Source organism: Muscardinus avellanarius (genome assembly GCF_963383645.1).
Source record: "Muscardinus avellanarius genome assembly, chromosome: 12".
In the NCBI taxonomy this organism is placed as follows: domain Eukaryota; kingdom Metazoa; phylum Chordata; class Mammalia; order Rodentia; family Gliridae; genus Muscardinus; species Muscardinus avellanarius.
In genome coordinates this window covers 79444914-79461658 of record NC_137798.1, presented here as the reverse complement: position 1 = coordinate 79461658, position 16745 = coordinate 79444914, and the positions used below count along the sequence as shown (strand labels likewise).

Genomic DNA, 16745 nt, shown 5'->3' with positions numbered 1-16745 from the left:
GCTTATCAGAGGTAAGTATAAGGCACCAGCACCTCATCTTCCTGAAATGCAATTTCTTCTGACATTGTACCAAAATATAACTGGATTACATTAAACTGTGAGGTGGGTGATTGTTGCCAAAACAAAGAGGGAAATCTTAGCTGTCATACTCAACATTTATGTGTGCTGCTAGGACAATCCACTTACCTTTCTGGATTAGCATACCTTATACTGAACTCCCCCACCCAACCCCAGTACTGGGGATTGAACCCAAGGGTATTCTACCTCCAAGCTATACCACCAGCCCTATTTTTATTCTTTATTTTGAAACAAGGTCTCACTGAGTTGCAAAGGACCTTATTCAGTAGCTGAGGCTGGCTGTGAACCACAATCCTCCTGTCTCAGCCTTCCGAATGCTGGGATTACAAGCATGTGCCCCTACTCCTGGCTTACTTTATACCTTAATAAATTACTGTTACTACACTACTACTACTACTACTACTATTATTATTATTATTATTATTATTATTATTATTATTATTATTTTGGTGGTACTGGGAGTGGAACCTAGAGGCCTTCTACCTCTGGGCTATACTCCTAAACCTATTTTATATTTTTATTTGGAAATGGGGTCTCACTAAGTTGCTGAGAACCTCACTAAGTAGCTGAGGCTGGCTTCGAACCTGTGTGATCCTCCTGTCTCAGCCTCCCAAGCGCGGGGATTACAAGCGCGCGCCACCATGCCCGGCTTGTTACTATTACTATTATTATTTTTGCTAGGACTTAAACCCAGGAGCATTCTACCTCCAAACTATACCTAAAGCCCTTTTTTATTTTATTTATTTATTTTTTTTTTGCAGTACTGGGGATTCTCAGGGGCAATCTACCTCTGAGCTATATCCCCACCTTATTGTTTTTTAAATTTTTTTATTGGTGCATTGTAGTCGTACCTCTTTTTAAATTTTTTTATTGGTGCATTGTAGTCGTACCTCTTAATGAAGTAGCTTTTTTTTTTTTTTTTTTTTTTTTTGGTGGTACTGGGGTTCCTGGAAATCCTTCTACCTCCAGGCCCAGACCCATTTTATACTTTTTTTTTTTTAATTTGGAAACAGGGTTTCTTAAGCCAGCACAGCTCAATCCCCAGTACTAAAAAAAAAAAAACAAAAAAACTGACCCCCATGCAGAATCACTGTCACCTATTCTAGATCTTCGTTCTGTCTGGTATGGATAGATAATTGGACCAAGCATTAGTGATTTTTAAATTAGCAGATTAATTTCATTAAAGAACCCAGCTGGGCATGGTGGTACATGCTTGAAATCCCAGCATTCGGGAGGCTGAGACAGGAGAATTGTGGTTTGTGGACAGCCTCAGCTACTTAGTGAGGCCCTTTGCAACTCAGTGAGACCCTGCTTCAAAATAAAGAATAAAAATAGGGCTGGGGGTGTAGCTCAGAGGTAGAATGCCCCTGGTTCCAGCCCCAGTATTGCAAATAAAGTAATTAATTAATTAAATAATTTTTCATCTCACCCGGGCATAGTGGTGAACACTTGTATCCCAGCATTGGGAGTTTGAGACAGGATGATCATGGTTCCCAGACAGCCTTAGCTACGTACTGAGGTCCTTGGCAACTCAGTGAGACCTCGTTTCAAAATAAAGGCTGGAGGTGTAGCTCAAAGGTAGAATGCCCCTGGGTTTCATCCCCAGTACTGCCAAAAAAAAAAAAAAAAAAGAATGTCCCATCTCAATAAAGTATATATTATATAGCTTTCTGTTTTTATTCAGTTTGTAGAGAAATAAATTTTATGTAATTTAATTTTAATATTTGTATGTTGAGGTTTTTCTTTTTATATTTAGGGTCTCAGTACCGATGCCATCCTTTTAGAAGTGAACTTATTCTTCCTTTTCTTCCAAGAGCTCGGGAAGAGAGAATTGTGCAGAATCACAGAGGTGGGGGCAATAACAGATTGCTGGGACACCTATTATAGACCATACAACCTAATGCAAAAAGCAAAGCAGGATTGCATTATTAAGCTTGATCAGTGCCAGCTGTGCCTTACTGGAGCCAGGAATTCTCCATGGCCCCACATAACAGCAGAACTAAGTAACTCAGTGTATGCACTTAGATCAGAAATTACTTTTCCAGACTTGAGGTCAGTACTGAGTGATTATGTATAGTCTGGTGTCTTGTGATTGGGGAAATGTTTCTTATTTTTAAAGATTGGTGTTCCATGCCGGGTGTGGTGGTGCACACTTTTAATCCCCATGCTTGAGAGGCAGAGACAGGAGGATCGCACAGGTTGGAAGCCAGCCTCACTGGCTTAAGAGACCCTGTTTCCAAATAAAAATATTTTAAAAAAATAGGTCTGGGAGTGTAGCCCGGAGGTAGAAGGGTTTCCAGGAACCCCAGTACCACCAAAGAAAAAGATAGGTGTTCCACTCTATATTGCAGTAGTTTGATCTCAGAAAAACTGAAAAAAAGCTACATCTATTATTTTTTGTTTCTAAAAACAGATAAAATAAGCAGGGTGTAGTGGTACACATTTGTAATCCCAGTACTTGGGAGTCTGAGACAGGAGGATTGTAAATTCACTGCCGGCCTTAGCTACTAGTGAGGTCTTCTGCAACTTAGTGAGACCTTGTTTCAAAATAATGAATAAAAAATAGGGCTGGGAACCAAGCGTGGTGGCACACTTGTAATCCCAGCATTTGGGAGGCTAAGACAGGATCGCAGTTTGAGGACAGCCTCAGCTACGTAGTGAGGCCCTCCAACTCAGTGAGACCTGGTTTCAAAATAAAGAATAAAAAATAGGGCTGGGGGTATGGCTCAGAGGTAAGATGTCTCTCAGTTCCATTCCCAGTACCACCAAAACACACACACACCCTAGATGAGATATTTAAAGGCAGTCACCTACCTGTGGTGAGACCCCAGTTTCTTCTGGATTGTTTACAAAATATCTCTTGTTAATACTTTGGAGAAAAGCCATAATGTCTTAAACTGTATTTTAAATGTAGCGTATCGGCTAGGTGTGGTGGTGCATGCTTGTAATCCCATCATTTGGGAGGCTGAGACAGGAGGATCACGATTTGCGGCCAGATCACAATTCGTGGCCAGCCTCAGCTACTACTAAGTGAGGCTCTTTGCAACTCAGTGAGACCCTGTTTCAAAGTACATAATAAAAAATAGGGCAGGGGGTATAGCTCGGCATCCCCAATACCACAATAAGTAAATAAGTAAATAAATAAATAAATAAATAAATAAAGTAGCATATCAGCTGGACGTGGTGGCTCATGCTTGTAATCCCAGTATTTGAGAGTCTGAGACAGGAGGATTGCAGTTCATAAACAGCCTCAGCTACTTAGGCCCTTTGCAACTCAGTGAGAACCTCTTTCAAAATAAAGAATATAAAATGGAGCTGGGGTACAGCTCAGATGTAGAATGCCCCTGGGTTCCATCCCCAGTACCACACACACAAAAGTAGCATATCAAAACAACTTAGAGAACAGTGTAGAAACTGAACCTTTGTAGAATATATAAACGTCGAGTCTGATCCTTGATCTTGAGGCTGCAGGGAGCAGGAGAGCATTCATGCTTTTTCTGAGCCTCTTGATGCCAACTCTGCTTGTCCCCTTTGTCCTAGATACTCTGGATGATGCTGTTGGTAGCCAGTCACTTCGGTCTTTGTTTTCAGAATGGGACAATCCAGTATTTGTCCGTTACCCAGAGGTGGGTCTCTAACAATTTTTCTTTGCCTGTTTTTATTTATTTACTTTTGTGTGTGGTACTGGGGATGGAACTCAGGGGCATTCTACCTCTGAGTTACACCCCCAGCCTATTTTTTTTTTTAAACAGTCTCACTAATTTGTGGAGGGCCTGAGTTGCTGAGACTGGCTGGGAACCTGTGATCTTCCTGTCTCAGCCTCCCAAGTATTGGGAGGACAAGTGGTGGATTACAAGTGTATTGGGATTACAAAGAAGCTGCTACGCCCAGCTTCTTTGCCTGCTTTTAAATTTGAACTTTATTTAAGCTGGGTATGGGCATCGATGACTATATGAATTTGTAATTATGAATGAAAACTAGGCATGTTTCCACATAATTTATTTGGAAAATAATGTTTAATGTGGAGAGAAGGAAAATTCATTTTGTAAGCTTGGCCATTTTGGATTAAATGTGTATAATCAGTATGTAAATAATGAATACATTTACCGTGACTGCAGCTTTAGTAAAATATTCGGTGGTGATAATAAAACCATTACATCAAGTAGTGAATCTCTCTTTTTGTTTACTTTTTGTGGTATTGGGGATTGAACCCAGGGGCATTCTACCTCTGAGCTACACCCCCTGCCCTATTTTTGATTCTTTATTTTGAAACCAGGTCTCACTGAGTTGTAGAGGGCCTCACTAAGTAGCTGAGGCTCTCCGCGAATCGCGATCCTCAGGTCTCAGCCTTCCGAATGCTGGGATTACAAGCGTGCGCCACCACGCCCGGCTTTTATTCTTTATTTTGAAACAAGGTCGCACTAAGTTGTGGAGGGCCTCACTAAGTAGCTGAGGCTGGCTACAAACCTGCAATCCTCCTGTCTCACCCTCCCAAGTACTGAGATTACAAGCATGTGCCGCCACGTCCAGCTAAGTAGTGAATCTTTTACTGGAGAAGAGTTCATTGATTGATCTTGGCACATGTTTTTTCCTCAGCATGTTGTCACAGAATGTACTATGTGTGTTAATGAGGATGTAAAATACATGTGCATTTGACTACTGATTATTCAGTTAAGATGTCTTTTTAGCCCAGCGTGGTGGCACAAGCTTGTAATCCCATTGCTTGGGAGGCTGAGACAGGAGGATTGCACAGGTTCGAAGCCGGCCTCAGCTACTTAGTGAGGCTCCTAGCAACTTAGACCCTGTTTCCAAATAAAGTATAAAAATAGGTCTGGGAGTGTAGCCCCGAGGTAGAAAAGCCCCTGAGTTCCAGTACCACCAAAAAAAAAAAAAAAAAAAGTCTTTTTAAAGACTTGATCACAGAGCACAGAAAAATTGTTCCGTCAATATTGTTTTTTGTCAATTTGTTTATAAACAGAAATTGTTTAGACTAATTGTTCTTAGAGCCTTTTGAATCTTTGCATCTATAAGTTCCTTATAAGTTCCTTGAGCCCAACCCATCTGAAGTAGGTTATTGGAAAGTGAATGTTTTTAAAGGATTTTGAGATAAGACAGTTCTGCAAATATAACTAATTTTATTTATTTATTTATTTATTATTTATTTATTTTTGCGGTACTGGGGCTGGAACCCAGGGGCATTTTATACCTCAACCCCTATTTTTTTGTTCTTTATTTTGAAATAGGATTTCACTAAATTGCAAAGAGTCTCATTAAGTAGCTGAGGCTGGCTGTGAATCTGTGATCCTCCTGTCTCAGCCTCCCAAGTACTGAGATTATAAGTGTTTGCTACCACATCTGGCTAACTAATTTTAATTTAAATGATGTTTTTTCGGTGTCTTCCTAGGTTGCTGTTGATGTAAGCAGTAGCCAGGCTGAGAGCTTAGCAGTTAAAATTCACAACATATTATATCCTTATCGTTTCACCAAAGAAATGATTCATTCAATGCAGGTAAACATTGACTTTTCACTCTTGTTAAATTTGATTGATTTAATGATAGAGACCACATTGGTCAGAACACATGGGGGTTATTTTGTTTGTTTTTTAAATCGTAGTGGAACTTTTATCAACAGGAGGAAAAGCAAGGAGATTGATTATAATTATGAAGAATTAAATGTCCTTAGTATGAATAGGTTTGGAAAAAATGTCTTTTTAAAAAAATTAATTATGGCCGGGTGTGGTGGCGCACGCTTGTAATCCCCGCGCTTGGGAGGCGGAGACAGGAGGATCGCGCAGCCTTGCTGGTGTAAGAGACCCTGTTTCAAAAATATAAAATAGGTCTGGGAGTGTAGCCCGGAGGTAGAAGGGCTTCCAGGAACCCCAGTACCACCAAAAAAAAAAAATTAATTATGGATTTAGGCTTATAATTTCAAAGATTGTTGACATATTTCTCCAGAGAATTATATATTGACTTTATATCTTATAGTAATTTACAAATCAGCAAATGTCAACTATATATATGTTTTGTTTTGTTTTGTGGTACTTGGGATGGAACCGAGGGGCATTGTACCTCTGAGCTACACCTCCAGCCCTATTTTATGGTCTTTTTAGTTTTTGAAACGGCCTCACTGATTTGCGAAGGGCCTTGCTAAGTAGCTGAGGTGGTCTGTGAACCACGATCTTCCAGTCTCTGCCTCCCATATGCTGGGATTATAAGTGTGCATCACCATGCCCATTCCCAACAAATTATTTATAAATCAATATTGTCCTTAACTTTGCAATGTGTGTGTATGTATGTATGTATGTATGTATGTATGTATTTTTGGTACTGAGGACTAAACCCAGGAGCTTTGTACCTCTAAGCTATACCCCTAGCCCTTTTTATATGTAATTTTTATTCATTATTAATTCTTTTTCTTTTCTTTTGGTATAAGAGATTGAATGCAGCAGTGCTCCAAGCTATATCCCCAGCCCCCTTTTTTTTTCTCCCCATGGTACTAGGAATGGAACCCAGGGGTTCTACCTTTGAACTACACCTCAAGCCATATTTTTTATTATTTATTTTAAAACAGGGTCTCACTAAGTTGCAGAGGGCCTCATGAAGTGGCTGAGGCTGGCTGTGAACCCAGATCTTCCTGTCTCAGCCTCCTGAATGCTGGAATTACAAGTGTGCACCACCACACTTGGTTTTATTCTTTATTTTGAAACAGAGTCTCACTGAGCTGCAACTGAGGCTGTCTGTCAACTGCGATCTTCCTATCTTAGCCTCCCAAATGCTGGGTTTACAAGCTTACACCACCACAGCCAGCTTACTAGTGGCTTTTTTTTGTGTGTGTGTGTGGTACTGGGGTGGAACCCAGGGGCTTTTCTACCTCCAGGCTACATTCCCAGACCTATTTTACACTTTATTTGGAAACAAGGTCTCACTAAGTTGCCGAGAGCCTCACTAAGTAGTTGAGGCTGGCTGTGAACCTGCGCCATCCTCCTGTCTCAGCCTCCCCAGCGCTGGGATTACAAGTGTGTGCCACCACACCCAGCTACTAGTGGCTTTTAACTTCCCGCTTTAATAGACTAGCTCTTCTGAAAGGGTTTTCCATGCTTTCATGTAAATTTAAGCCTTATTTAAGTTCTGTCAGTAGTCTCTGGTCATATTACTAATTTTTTGGTCATAGTACCTATTACTAAGAGTCACTCAATTGGAAACATCTAAAGCATGTCTCACTTGGGTGCTTTGGTTTGCCTTCCTTTGTGACCTCCAGCTTTTCATATCTCTGATCACTCTGCTTTCTGTCTCTCTCTCTCCAGTACTACAGATGGAACCTAAGGCCTTGTACCACATTTACTCATTCTTGTATTCTTCTTAAGGACTCCCTCAAGTTCAGTGGCACCTTATCTTAGATGTGAATTTTATAATGCAAACAACTCCAAAGTACAGTTTTCTCTCCTATACAGCTAAGCTTTTTTAAAGTTTTATTTAGCATTGTACCACTTGTTTAATGTATGGCAGGTTCTCCAGCAAGTGGATAACAAGTTTATTGCCTGTTTAATGAGCACTAAGACTGAAGAGAATGGCAAAGCAGGTAAGAATAAAATTTAACCTCAGTTAATAAGCCAGCTGGTCATCTGATGCAACCTTTATTTTTATGTGTGTGTGTGTGTGTGTGTGTGTGTGTGTGTGTGTGTGTGTGTGTGTGGGCTGGGGGTGTAGCTCAGTGGTAGAATGCCTCTGGGTTCAATCCCCAATACCACCAAAAAAAAAATGTATATTCTTTTGCAGTCTTAAACTACAATGCCATGAATTTGGTAGTGTCATAGAAAATATTTTAAATATTTTGATCTTTTAGTAGAAACAGAAAAATAGGTATATATCGTGATTAAATTCAGAAGAACTTTTATTTCAATATACTCAATAGCAATAAACCTCAGACTGCTGGCCAAGAATAATAAAATTGCATCCAGACATGGTGGCCAATGCTCATAATTCCAGTATTTGGGAGGCCGAGACAGCAGGATCACAAGTTTGAGGACAACCTCCAGGAACATAGCAAGACTCTCAGCAACCTAGTGAGACCCTGTCTCAAAATTAAAAAAATAAAATAACAAAGGACTGGTAATGTAGCTTAGAGGTAGAATGACCCTGGGTTCAAGCCCCACATACACCACACACATACACCAAAAAAAAATTTTATAAGCTTAAAAAGTATTCTAATGTCATTGAGAATCAATCCCTCTGTCCATGAGAAAGAGATTTCCCTGTAGATTTGGCCTTTTGGGTCAGGACTTTCTGCCTTCTTGGTTATACTTGAGAGTCCAAAGCCCTGCTCTTCAGAAGGGAGGCCTATAGACAAGCTCTCCTGGAAGTTTGCTAGAATTGCAGAAGTTAGGCCAGGTGTGGTGACGAACAAACGCTTGTAATCCCAGCATTTGGGAGGCGAAGACCAGAGATGGAGGGGAGGATCACAGTTCGCGGACAGCCTCAGTTACTTAGCAAGGCCCTTCGCAACTCAGTGAGACCCTGTTTCAAAATAAAGAATGAGCCAGGCGGGGCGGCACATGCTTGTAATCCCAGTACTTGGGAAGCTGAGACAGGAGGATAGTGCAGGTTCGAAGCCCTCCTCAGCTACTTAGTGAGGCTCTCTGCACCTTAGTGAGATCCTGTTTCCAAATAAAGCTATAAAATAGGTCCCTGGGAGTATAGCCCAGAGGTGGAAGGCCCCTGGGTTCCATCCCTAGTACCACACATAAAAAAATAAAGAATGAAAAAAAAATAGGGCCGGGGGTGTAGCTCGGAGGTAGAATGTCCCTGGGTTTCATCCCTAGTACAGGGAAAAAAAAAAAAAAAAAAAAAAGAATTGCAAAAGCTTAGGTTCCTCTGTTAACCTCCTGAATCACAATCTACATTTGAATAAGATCCCAGGTAATATTCAGGCCCAAGAGAGCTTGGGAAGCCCCATTCTAAAGTAGCTCAAAACCCTGTGCCTGGGAGGCTGAGACAGGAGGATCGCACAGGATCAAAGCCAGCCTCTACTACTTAGTGAGGCTCTCAACAACTTAGTGAGACCCTGTTTCCAAATAAAGTATAAAATAGGTCTGGGAGTATAGCCCGGAGGTAGAAAAGCCCCTGGGTTCTACCCCCAGCACCACAAAAAATAAAAATAAAAAAATAAAGTAGCTCAAACTGCAGCCTGTGGGCAAACCCAGCCATTGCCTTTTTCTGTCCAGTGAGGAAGATGAGTGGTGTGTGTGTGTGTGTGTGTGTGTGTGTGTGTGTGTGTGTGTGTGTTGTGGCACTGGAGATTCAATTCAAGGGCATTCTACCTGTGAGTTACTTTCCCAGCCCTATTTTATTTTTATTTTGAAACAGGGTCTTGTTAGGTTGATGAAAGTCTATTTGCTGAGGTTGTCCTCAAACCTGCAATCCTTCTATCTCAGACTCCTAAGTACTAGGATTACAAACATACGCCACCATGTTCAATTAAGGGTGGTTTTTACATTCTTAAAATGACTGAGAAAAAAGCAAAAGAATATTTCTTGATGCAATAAAATTATATGGAATTCTTATTTCAGTGTCCATAAATAAAGTTTTATTGGAACATAGCTACAGTATTCACATATTTTCTTGGCTGCTTTGGCTCAAATGAAGAACAGTCATGACAGAAACCATTTGGCCTCAAAAGCCTAAAATATTTTCTTTTAGAGAAAAATTTCCTGGACTTTGATCTAAAGTGTACATGAAGTACATTCTTCATGAGTTTCAGAGTAGCTTGCTTATTATAATAATGCCTAATGATTAAAGTTGAATTGATAAAGTAAAATCAGTATATAAACATTATGAATGTAGGACTTTATTTTATTGTTTTATTTTTTGTGGTACTGGGTATTGAACCCAGAGGCATTCTACTTTCAAACTTCACCGCCAGCTTAATTTTATTTCTTTGAAACAGGGTCTGTAAATTGATGAGTCTCACTACTTGCTGAGACTGTCTTCAAACCTATGATCCTCCTGTCTGAAACTCCCAAGTACTAGGATTACAGGTGTGTGCCACCACACCCAGATTAACTTTATGTTACAAATAAAATACTGATGAGCCGGGCATGGTGGCACATGCTTGTAATCCCAGCATTTGGAAGGCTAAGACAGGAGGATCGTGATTCATGGCCAGCCTTAGCTACTTAGTGAGGCTCTTTGCAACTCAGTGAGACTCTGTTTCAAAATTTAAAAGTAAAAAATAGGGCTGAAGGTGTAGCTTGGAGCTAGAATGCCCTGGTTCCATTCCCAGTACCACAAAAATAAAATAAATAAAATACTCATGAACTAAAGAGTTTTTCATCAGGGATAAGTTTATTATAATTCTCAAAACTTAAAATTTTTAGGAAATATAAGGAATAGTTGTTAGTATTCAGCATATTCTTTTGTGCTTATATTGTAAAATGGGTTGAATTAAGCTTTATTTCTCCCTTCACACAACATGATTACTTTAATCTTGACCTGAGAATTAGACTCTCCAGTGATTCTTGATGATCTTGTAGATGGAAATCTGCTAATCTTGGTGGACCAGCATGCTGCCCATGAGCGTGTCCGATTGGAGCAGCTCATCACTGGTAAGAATCTGCCTAGAAAAGATGAGAGATTTCCCAGTAGAATTAGTAAATCTGAAAGTTTTTCTTACGGAGACTTTTGTTAGGACAGATGCCATGTATGTTTAAAAAATTAAACTGAAGTCCTCCTGTTGATTTGCTATAACTGAAAGAATGTAGTAGTTCACTTTATTAATTCAAACACGTGGCTCTTATGTAAATGGTTAAAGGCATATTTGCTGCATATTTATTATCACCCAAAGGTACCTAAGGATTAGGTTAACTTATGATATCCAGCACAAAGATATGCCCCTTCGTATACCTGTATATCTTGGTATGCTTTCTTCACAGTTAGTAGGCAGAGACTATCAGCAGCTCAGAAGGCCAAATGTGTTGTTTTTATTTTAAAACCTAATTTGCTTTAGAGCAGATAGGATAATCAAATAGATCCAACTCTAAAAGATACAAAAGAAATAAAGTCTCCTTTCTACCTTTGTCTTCTATCTCACCATATTTCCCTTCCCACAGGCAATCAACATTAATAATTCTTCTGTGTATCTTTCCAGAGTCAATGTATACTTTTAAATTTTTGGTGCACATCTTTGTCTTCATAAGGCAGTGTGTTCACCAAGTGGTAAAATGCCAGGAAAATCTTTACTTCTGTGGTCAAGTGATGAAAAACCTTAATGTCAAATAGTTAGGTAAGGACCTAGGGAGAAATTTCATAGGCTAAAATGGCAATAATACAGCTGGGCATGGTGGTGCACACTTGTAATCCCAGCATTTGGGAGGCTGAGACAGGAGGATCGCAGTTTGCGGACAGCCTCAGCTACTTAATGAGGTCCTCTGCAACTTAGTGAGACCCTGTTTCAAAATAAAGAATAAAAAATAGGGCAGGGGTTGTAGCTCAGAGGTCAAATGCCCCTGGGTTCTATCCCCAGATCCGCAAAAATAAAATAAAATGGCAATAATACTACCATTTTTACTTTTCCTTATAAAATATTGGGAAAGATACAGTACAGTGTTAGAAAAATTTAAATGCCTCTTGTTCTGCACCATTTGAGAATAGTAGTGATGATCTCCCTTCAGAGCCTGGGAAATACTTCTGAAGAGTAAAAGAGCCTTGTTGAACCATAGGATTGTGTGGTAAACACATAAGTCTCCGTGTTACGCACCTGTTATTTAAACTATGTGGATTAACTGAGAGGATTGCATTGTTCATTTGATTGTGAGATTTAAGCCTTATATTCCTTATTTTGGAGAATACTGCTAAAATGAGTAAATTGGTTGAATGTTTTTAGTTGGACTTTAATAATGGAAATCCAAATTCTAAAACTGAGCATTGAACACATTTCTAAGAATTACTAAGCATATCATGGCCATACCTTGCCATGCTTCATTTTTATCTGAATGTAGAAGACTCTCCTTATTCTTAACCCTTTCATCTTTCTTCCAATAGATTCCTACGAAAAGCAACAACCAAAAGGCTCTGGTCGGAAAAAATTACTGTCTTCCACTATCATTCCTCCACTAGAGATAGCAGTGACAGAGGAACAGAGGAGACTCTTAGGGTTAGTACCACCATGCAGATGTGATGTTGATAATGCAAATTCTCACAATTATTTTGTGAGCTTTAGTCAAAATGTTGTTCATGTTCAGAAGAGGAGGCTGAGACCAAAAGAGGTTACATGGTACTGCTTGTCCAAGGTCCTAACAACTACTAAGCAGTGGAGCGGACACTCAGGCAGGTCCTCCAACACCAGCGCCATTCTGCCCACTGTATCATGGTTGTTGAGTATAGCATGGCTTCTCTCATAATTTTTTCCAGCAGTTGGCTTAGAACCTGCTTCCCATTTCTTGGAACAGTCAAGTGTTTATGCTGTGCTGTTTCTGAGAGCAAAGTTAGTGCAGTAATTGCTTCCATTCTGCTTTGTCCTGGTTCACTCTAGAGTTTTAGTATAATCTTATTAGAAAGAAAGCAAGATACTAGGAAGCAAAGAAGGGACAGATCATATTGTGAGTCACAAGATAGGTTATTTCCACACTTTTGGGCCCAGTACTGAAAGTGAAAAAGAGGAGTTCTTTTCAATTTATTTTTATTTTTTATTTTTATTTTTATTTTTTTTTTTTTGCGGGTCTGGGGATGGAACCCAGAGACATTTTACCTCTGAGCTACATCCCCTGACCTATTTTTTATTCTTTATTCTGAGACACATCTGTCCTTCCACATTTCTTTTTTTTGCAGTACTAGGAATGGAACCCAGGGGCATTTTACTTTCAAGCTACCGAGCTATAGCCCCAGCCCTATTTTTTATTCTATATTTTGAAACAGGGTCTCACTGAATTGCAATGGGCCTCATTAAGTAGCTGAGGCTGTCCGAGAATTGTGATCCTCCTGTCTCAGCCTCCCAAATGCTGGTATTACAAGCATGCGCCACCATGCCCGGCTGTCCTTCCATATATCATGCTCTGGCACTTCCTTTGCATCACTGCTGTTGTGTTTGGAGGCCATTATTTTGCAAAATAAGGGTTATTTCACCACAAACACTGAGATAACTGAGACAGTTAATCTGATAACTGAGATGGCTGCTAAGTGTCTTAACAGGTGTATGGCATATACAGCATGTGGATGTCGGACAGAGGGATGATTCAGTGGGACAGCATGAGATCTTAGCATGCTACCAAAAGTAGCATACAGTTTAAAACATGTGGCTGAGGGTGTAGCTCAGTGGTAGAGCATGTGCTTAGCATGTGGAAGGCCCTGGGTTCAATTTCTAGCACCTAAAAATGTTTTCCCATCAATTGTTTATTTTTGAAATTTTCCATTTAATATTGTTGGATCATGGCTAACCATGAGTAAATGAAATCTTAGGAAGTGAAACTGTGGATAAGGAGGAACTACCGTAATTCAAAGAGAAAATTTGATAATAAGATACCAAACATAGCCAGGCGTGGTGGCACACGCTTGTAATCCCCGCGCTTGGGAGGCGGAGAGGAGGATCACACAGGTTCGAAGCCAGTATTGCTGGCTTAGGAGACCCTGTTTCCAAATAAAAATATAAAAATAGGTCTGGGAGTGTCGTCCGGAGGTAGAAGGGTTTCCAGGAACCCCAGTACCACCACCAAAAAAAAAAAAAAAAAAAAAAAGATACCAAACATATGAATGTGAGAGAAACAGTATAGCATTTCAACCTTGTGGCAGCTTTTGAGAAACTATCAAGTATCTGGAACTAGTACTGAAATGTAAATGGAGTAGTACTTTTACATTTGAGGCTCTCTTTTTAGGTGTTACCACAGAAATCTGGAAGATTTGGGCCTTGAATTTATCTTTCCAGACACTAGTGATTCACTGATCCTTGTGCAAAAAGTACCGCTATGTTTTGTAGAAAGAGAAGCCAGTGAACTTCGAAGAGGAAGACCTACTGTGACCAAGAGTATCGTGGAGGTGAGATATGGCTTCCAATGTTGAGATTGCTGAGTGATAACCTTACGTTTTGTCAGGAGATTCTCTACACACATCTTTTTTCAAAACACATTTATGTTATGCCAGGTGCTAGAAATTGAAAGGTAAGGGGGAAAGGCATTTAGATAATTGAGTACAGTGAAATTTGGCTAGTAGAGGTAAGTTCAAAGAGTGTTGGTGCACTTTTGTGCGTGGCGGTGCACATTTGTAATCCCAGTACTTGGGAGGCTAAGACAGTAGGATTGCAGGTTTGAGGCCAGCCTCAGCTACTTAGTGAGGCCCTCTGCAACTTAGTGAGACCATGTTTCAAAACAAAGAATAAAAATAGGGCTGGAGGTATAGCTCAGAGGTAGAATGTACCTAGAATGCACCTGGTTCAATCCCTAGTTCTGGGGGGGAAAAAAGGTATTACAGGCCAGGCATGGTGGCGCACACTTATAATCCTAGTACTTGGTAGGTTTAGACAGGAGGATCGCAGGTTCAAGGCCAGCCTCAGCTTCTTTTTTTTTTTTTTTTTTTGGTGGTAATACTGGAGTTCCTGGAAACCCTTCTACCTCCGGGCTACACTCCCAGACCTATTTTATATTTTTATTTGGAAACAGGGTCTCTTAAGCCAGTGAGGCTGGCTTCGAACCTGCACAACACTCCTGTCTCTGCCTCCCAAGCGTGGGGATTACAAGCCTGCGCCACCACACCTGGCTCCAGCCTCAGCTTCTTATTGAGGCCTTCTGCAACTTAGTGAGACCCTGTTTCAAAATAAGAAATAAAAAATAGCTGGAGGTAGCTGGGCATGGTGGTGCACGCTAGTAATCCCCACGTTTGGGAGGCTGAGACAGGGGATCGCACAGGTTTGAAGCCAGCCTCAGATACTTAGTGAGGCTCTCAGCAACTTAGCGAGACCCTGTTTCCAAATAAAATATAAAAAAAATAGGTCTGGGAGTATAGCCCAGAGGTAAAAAGCCTCTGGGTTCTGCCCCCAATACCACCAAAAAAAAAAAAAAAAAAAAAAAGGAAGAAAGAAAGAAGAAAGAAAGAAAGAAAGAAAAGAGAAAAGAAAAGCTGGAGGTGTAGCTCAGAGGTAGAATGCTCCTGGGTTCAATCCCCAGAATCGCCACCCCTACAAAAGAAAAAGTGTTATGGAAATACAGAATAATTTACCATTCCCAGAGAGGAAGAAGTCAAGGAAACTGCCACAGAAAGGCCTTTTTCTTAAGAAAGGTTGTATAGGAAGGGACCTTCCAGGTATAGCAGGTATTGAAGAGGAGAGAAGGGCATTATAAATAGAGAAACCAACATCAGAGACTTGAAACAGATCCTGTGCTTGGGGACCTACCAAGAGCCATAGCTTCAATTAAGATACATATGGAGTAGTGGGGGGACTAGATGAGATTAGACAGATTGTCAAAACAAAATCATAAAGGGATTTAACACTTTCTGCTAAATCGTTTGTATTTCATCCTATAGGCAGCCAGTGTAGAATTTTAAACAGGAAAGTAAGAAACATTGGTGCTAGACATGATAGTACATACCTGTAGTAATCCCAACTACTCAGAAGGCTGAGGCAGGAGGATCACAAGTGTAAAGTCAGCCTTGGCAGTTTAGCAGGACCCTGTCTCAAAGTGAAAAGGTCTGGGATGTATCTTAGTGGTAGAGTGTCCCTGGGTTCAATCCCTAGTACTGCAGGAAAAAAAAAGATACATGTCAAATTACATTTTAAATATGATTACTCTGAAGATATGTCTTAGCAGAGGTTTCAAAAGCTCCTTCTGGGATGTGGCAGTGGAGATGTTAAAAAGGACCATTATTAAGTTGAGGATGGTGGCACACACTTGTAATCCCAGCATTCAGGAGGCCGAGAATGGAGTATCACAGTTCACAGCCAGCCTCACCTACTTAGTGAGGGCCCTCTGCAACTTAGTGAGACCCTGTTTCAAAATAAAGAATAAAAAATATGGTTGGGGGTGTAGCTCAGAGGTAGAATGCCCCTGGGTATAATTTCCAGTAACACAAAAAAATTTAAAAAAGAAAAGAAAGGATCATTACTTCTTATGTTATTTCATTTTTTACAGTAAATACAATTTATTTTGCCTTTGTTGGCTCCCTACCCTTCCTGCCTTTTTTTTTTTTTTTTTTTTTTTTGCGGGTCTGGGGATGGAACCTAGGGGCATTCTACATCCAAGCTACACCCCTTGCCCTATTTTTTTATTCTTTATTTTGAAACAGAGTCTCACTAAGTTGCGGAGGGCTTCACTAAGTAGATGAGGCTGTCTATGAACCGCTACACCTCCTGTCTCAGCCTCCCGAATGCTGGGATTACAAGCATCGCCACCATGCCCAGCTCCTTCCTGTCTTTTTACTAGTTTTCTTTTTTTTTTTTCTTTTTCTTTTTTTTTAGGAGGGAGGTAAAAACACCAACCGGGTTATCAGTGACCGCTGCTTTACTAGTTTTCTTTATTCCTTTTTTCTCTACTGATTTAGAAGATATATATTCCATATCCTTTTAAAGTAGCCTTGAATTTTAGTATGTATACTTAAAAGAGTTTAAAAATGATTTATTTCTCTATTCTATTCTCATTCTGAACTGTACAGAAACCTTTCAACCCTTCATTTCCCATCATTCCACCTTAC

At 40.2% G+C, this 16745-nt stretch overlaps 1 protein-coding gene across 1 annotated transcript in view; it reads left to right on the top strand.

Moving 5' to 3' along the window:
- The window catches only part of MLH3 (mutL homolog 3), a gene marked incomplete at its 3' end in the record, with an annotated part of 59430 nt that overhangs the window by 31072 nt on the left and 11613 nt on the right, over nucleotides 1-16745 (top strand). Inside the window, exons 3-9 of the mRNA XM_080707181.1 lie at nucleotides 1835-1927; nucleotides 3619-3704; nucleotides 5483-5587; nucleotides 7584-7656; nucleotides 10607-10678; nucleotides 12114-12225; nucleotides 13940-14099. Coding sequence (XP_080563307.1) covers nucleotides 1835-1927; nucleotides 3619-3704; nucleotides 5483-5587; nucleotides 7584-7656; nucleotides 10607-10678; nucleotides 12114-12225; nucleotides 13940-14099 — 701 coding nt within the window. The remainder of the gene's footprint in view (nucleotides 1-1834; nucleotides 1928-3618; nucleotides 3705-5482; nucleotides 5588-7583; nucleotides 7657-10606; nucleotides 10679-12113; nucleotides 12226-13939; nucleotides 14100-16745) is intronic.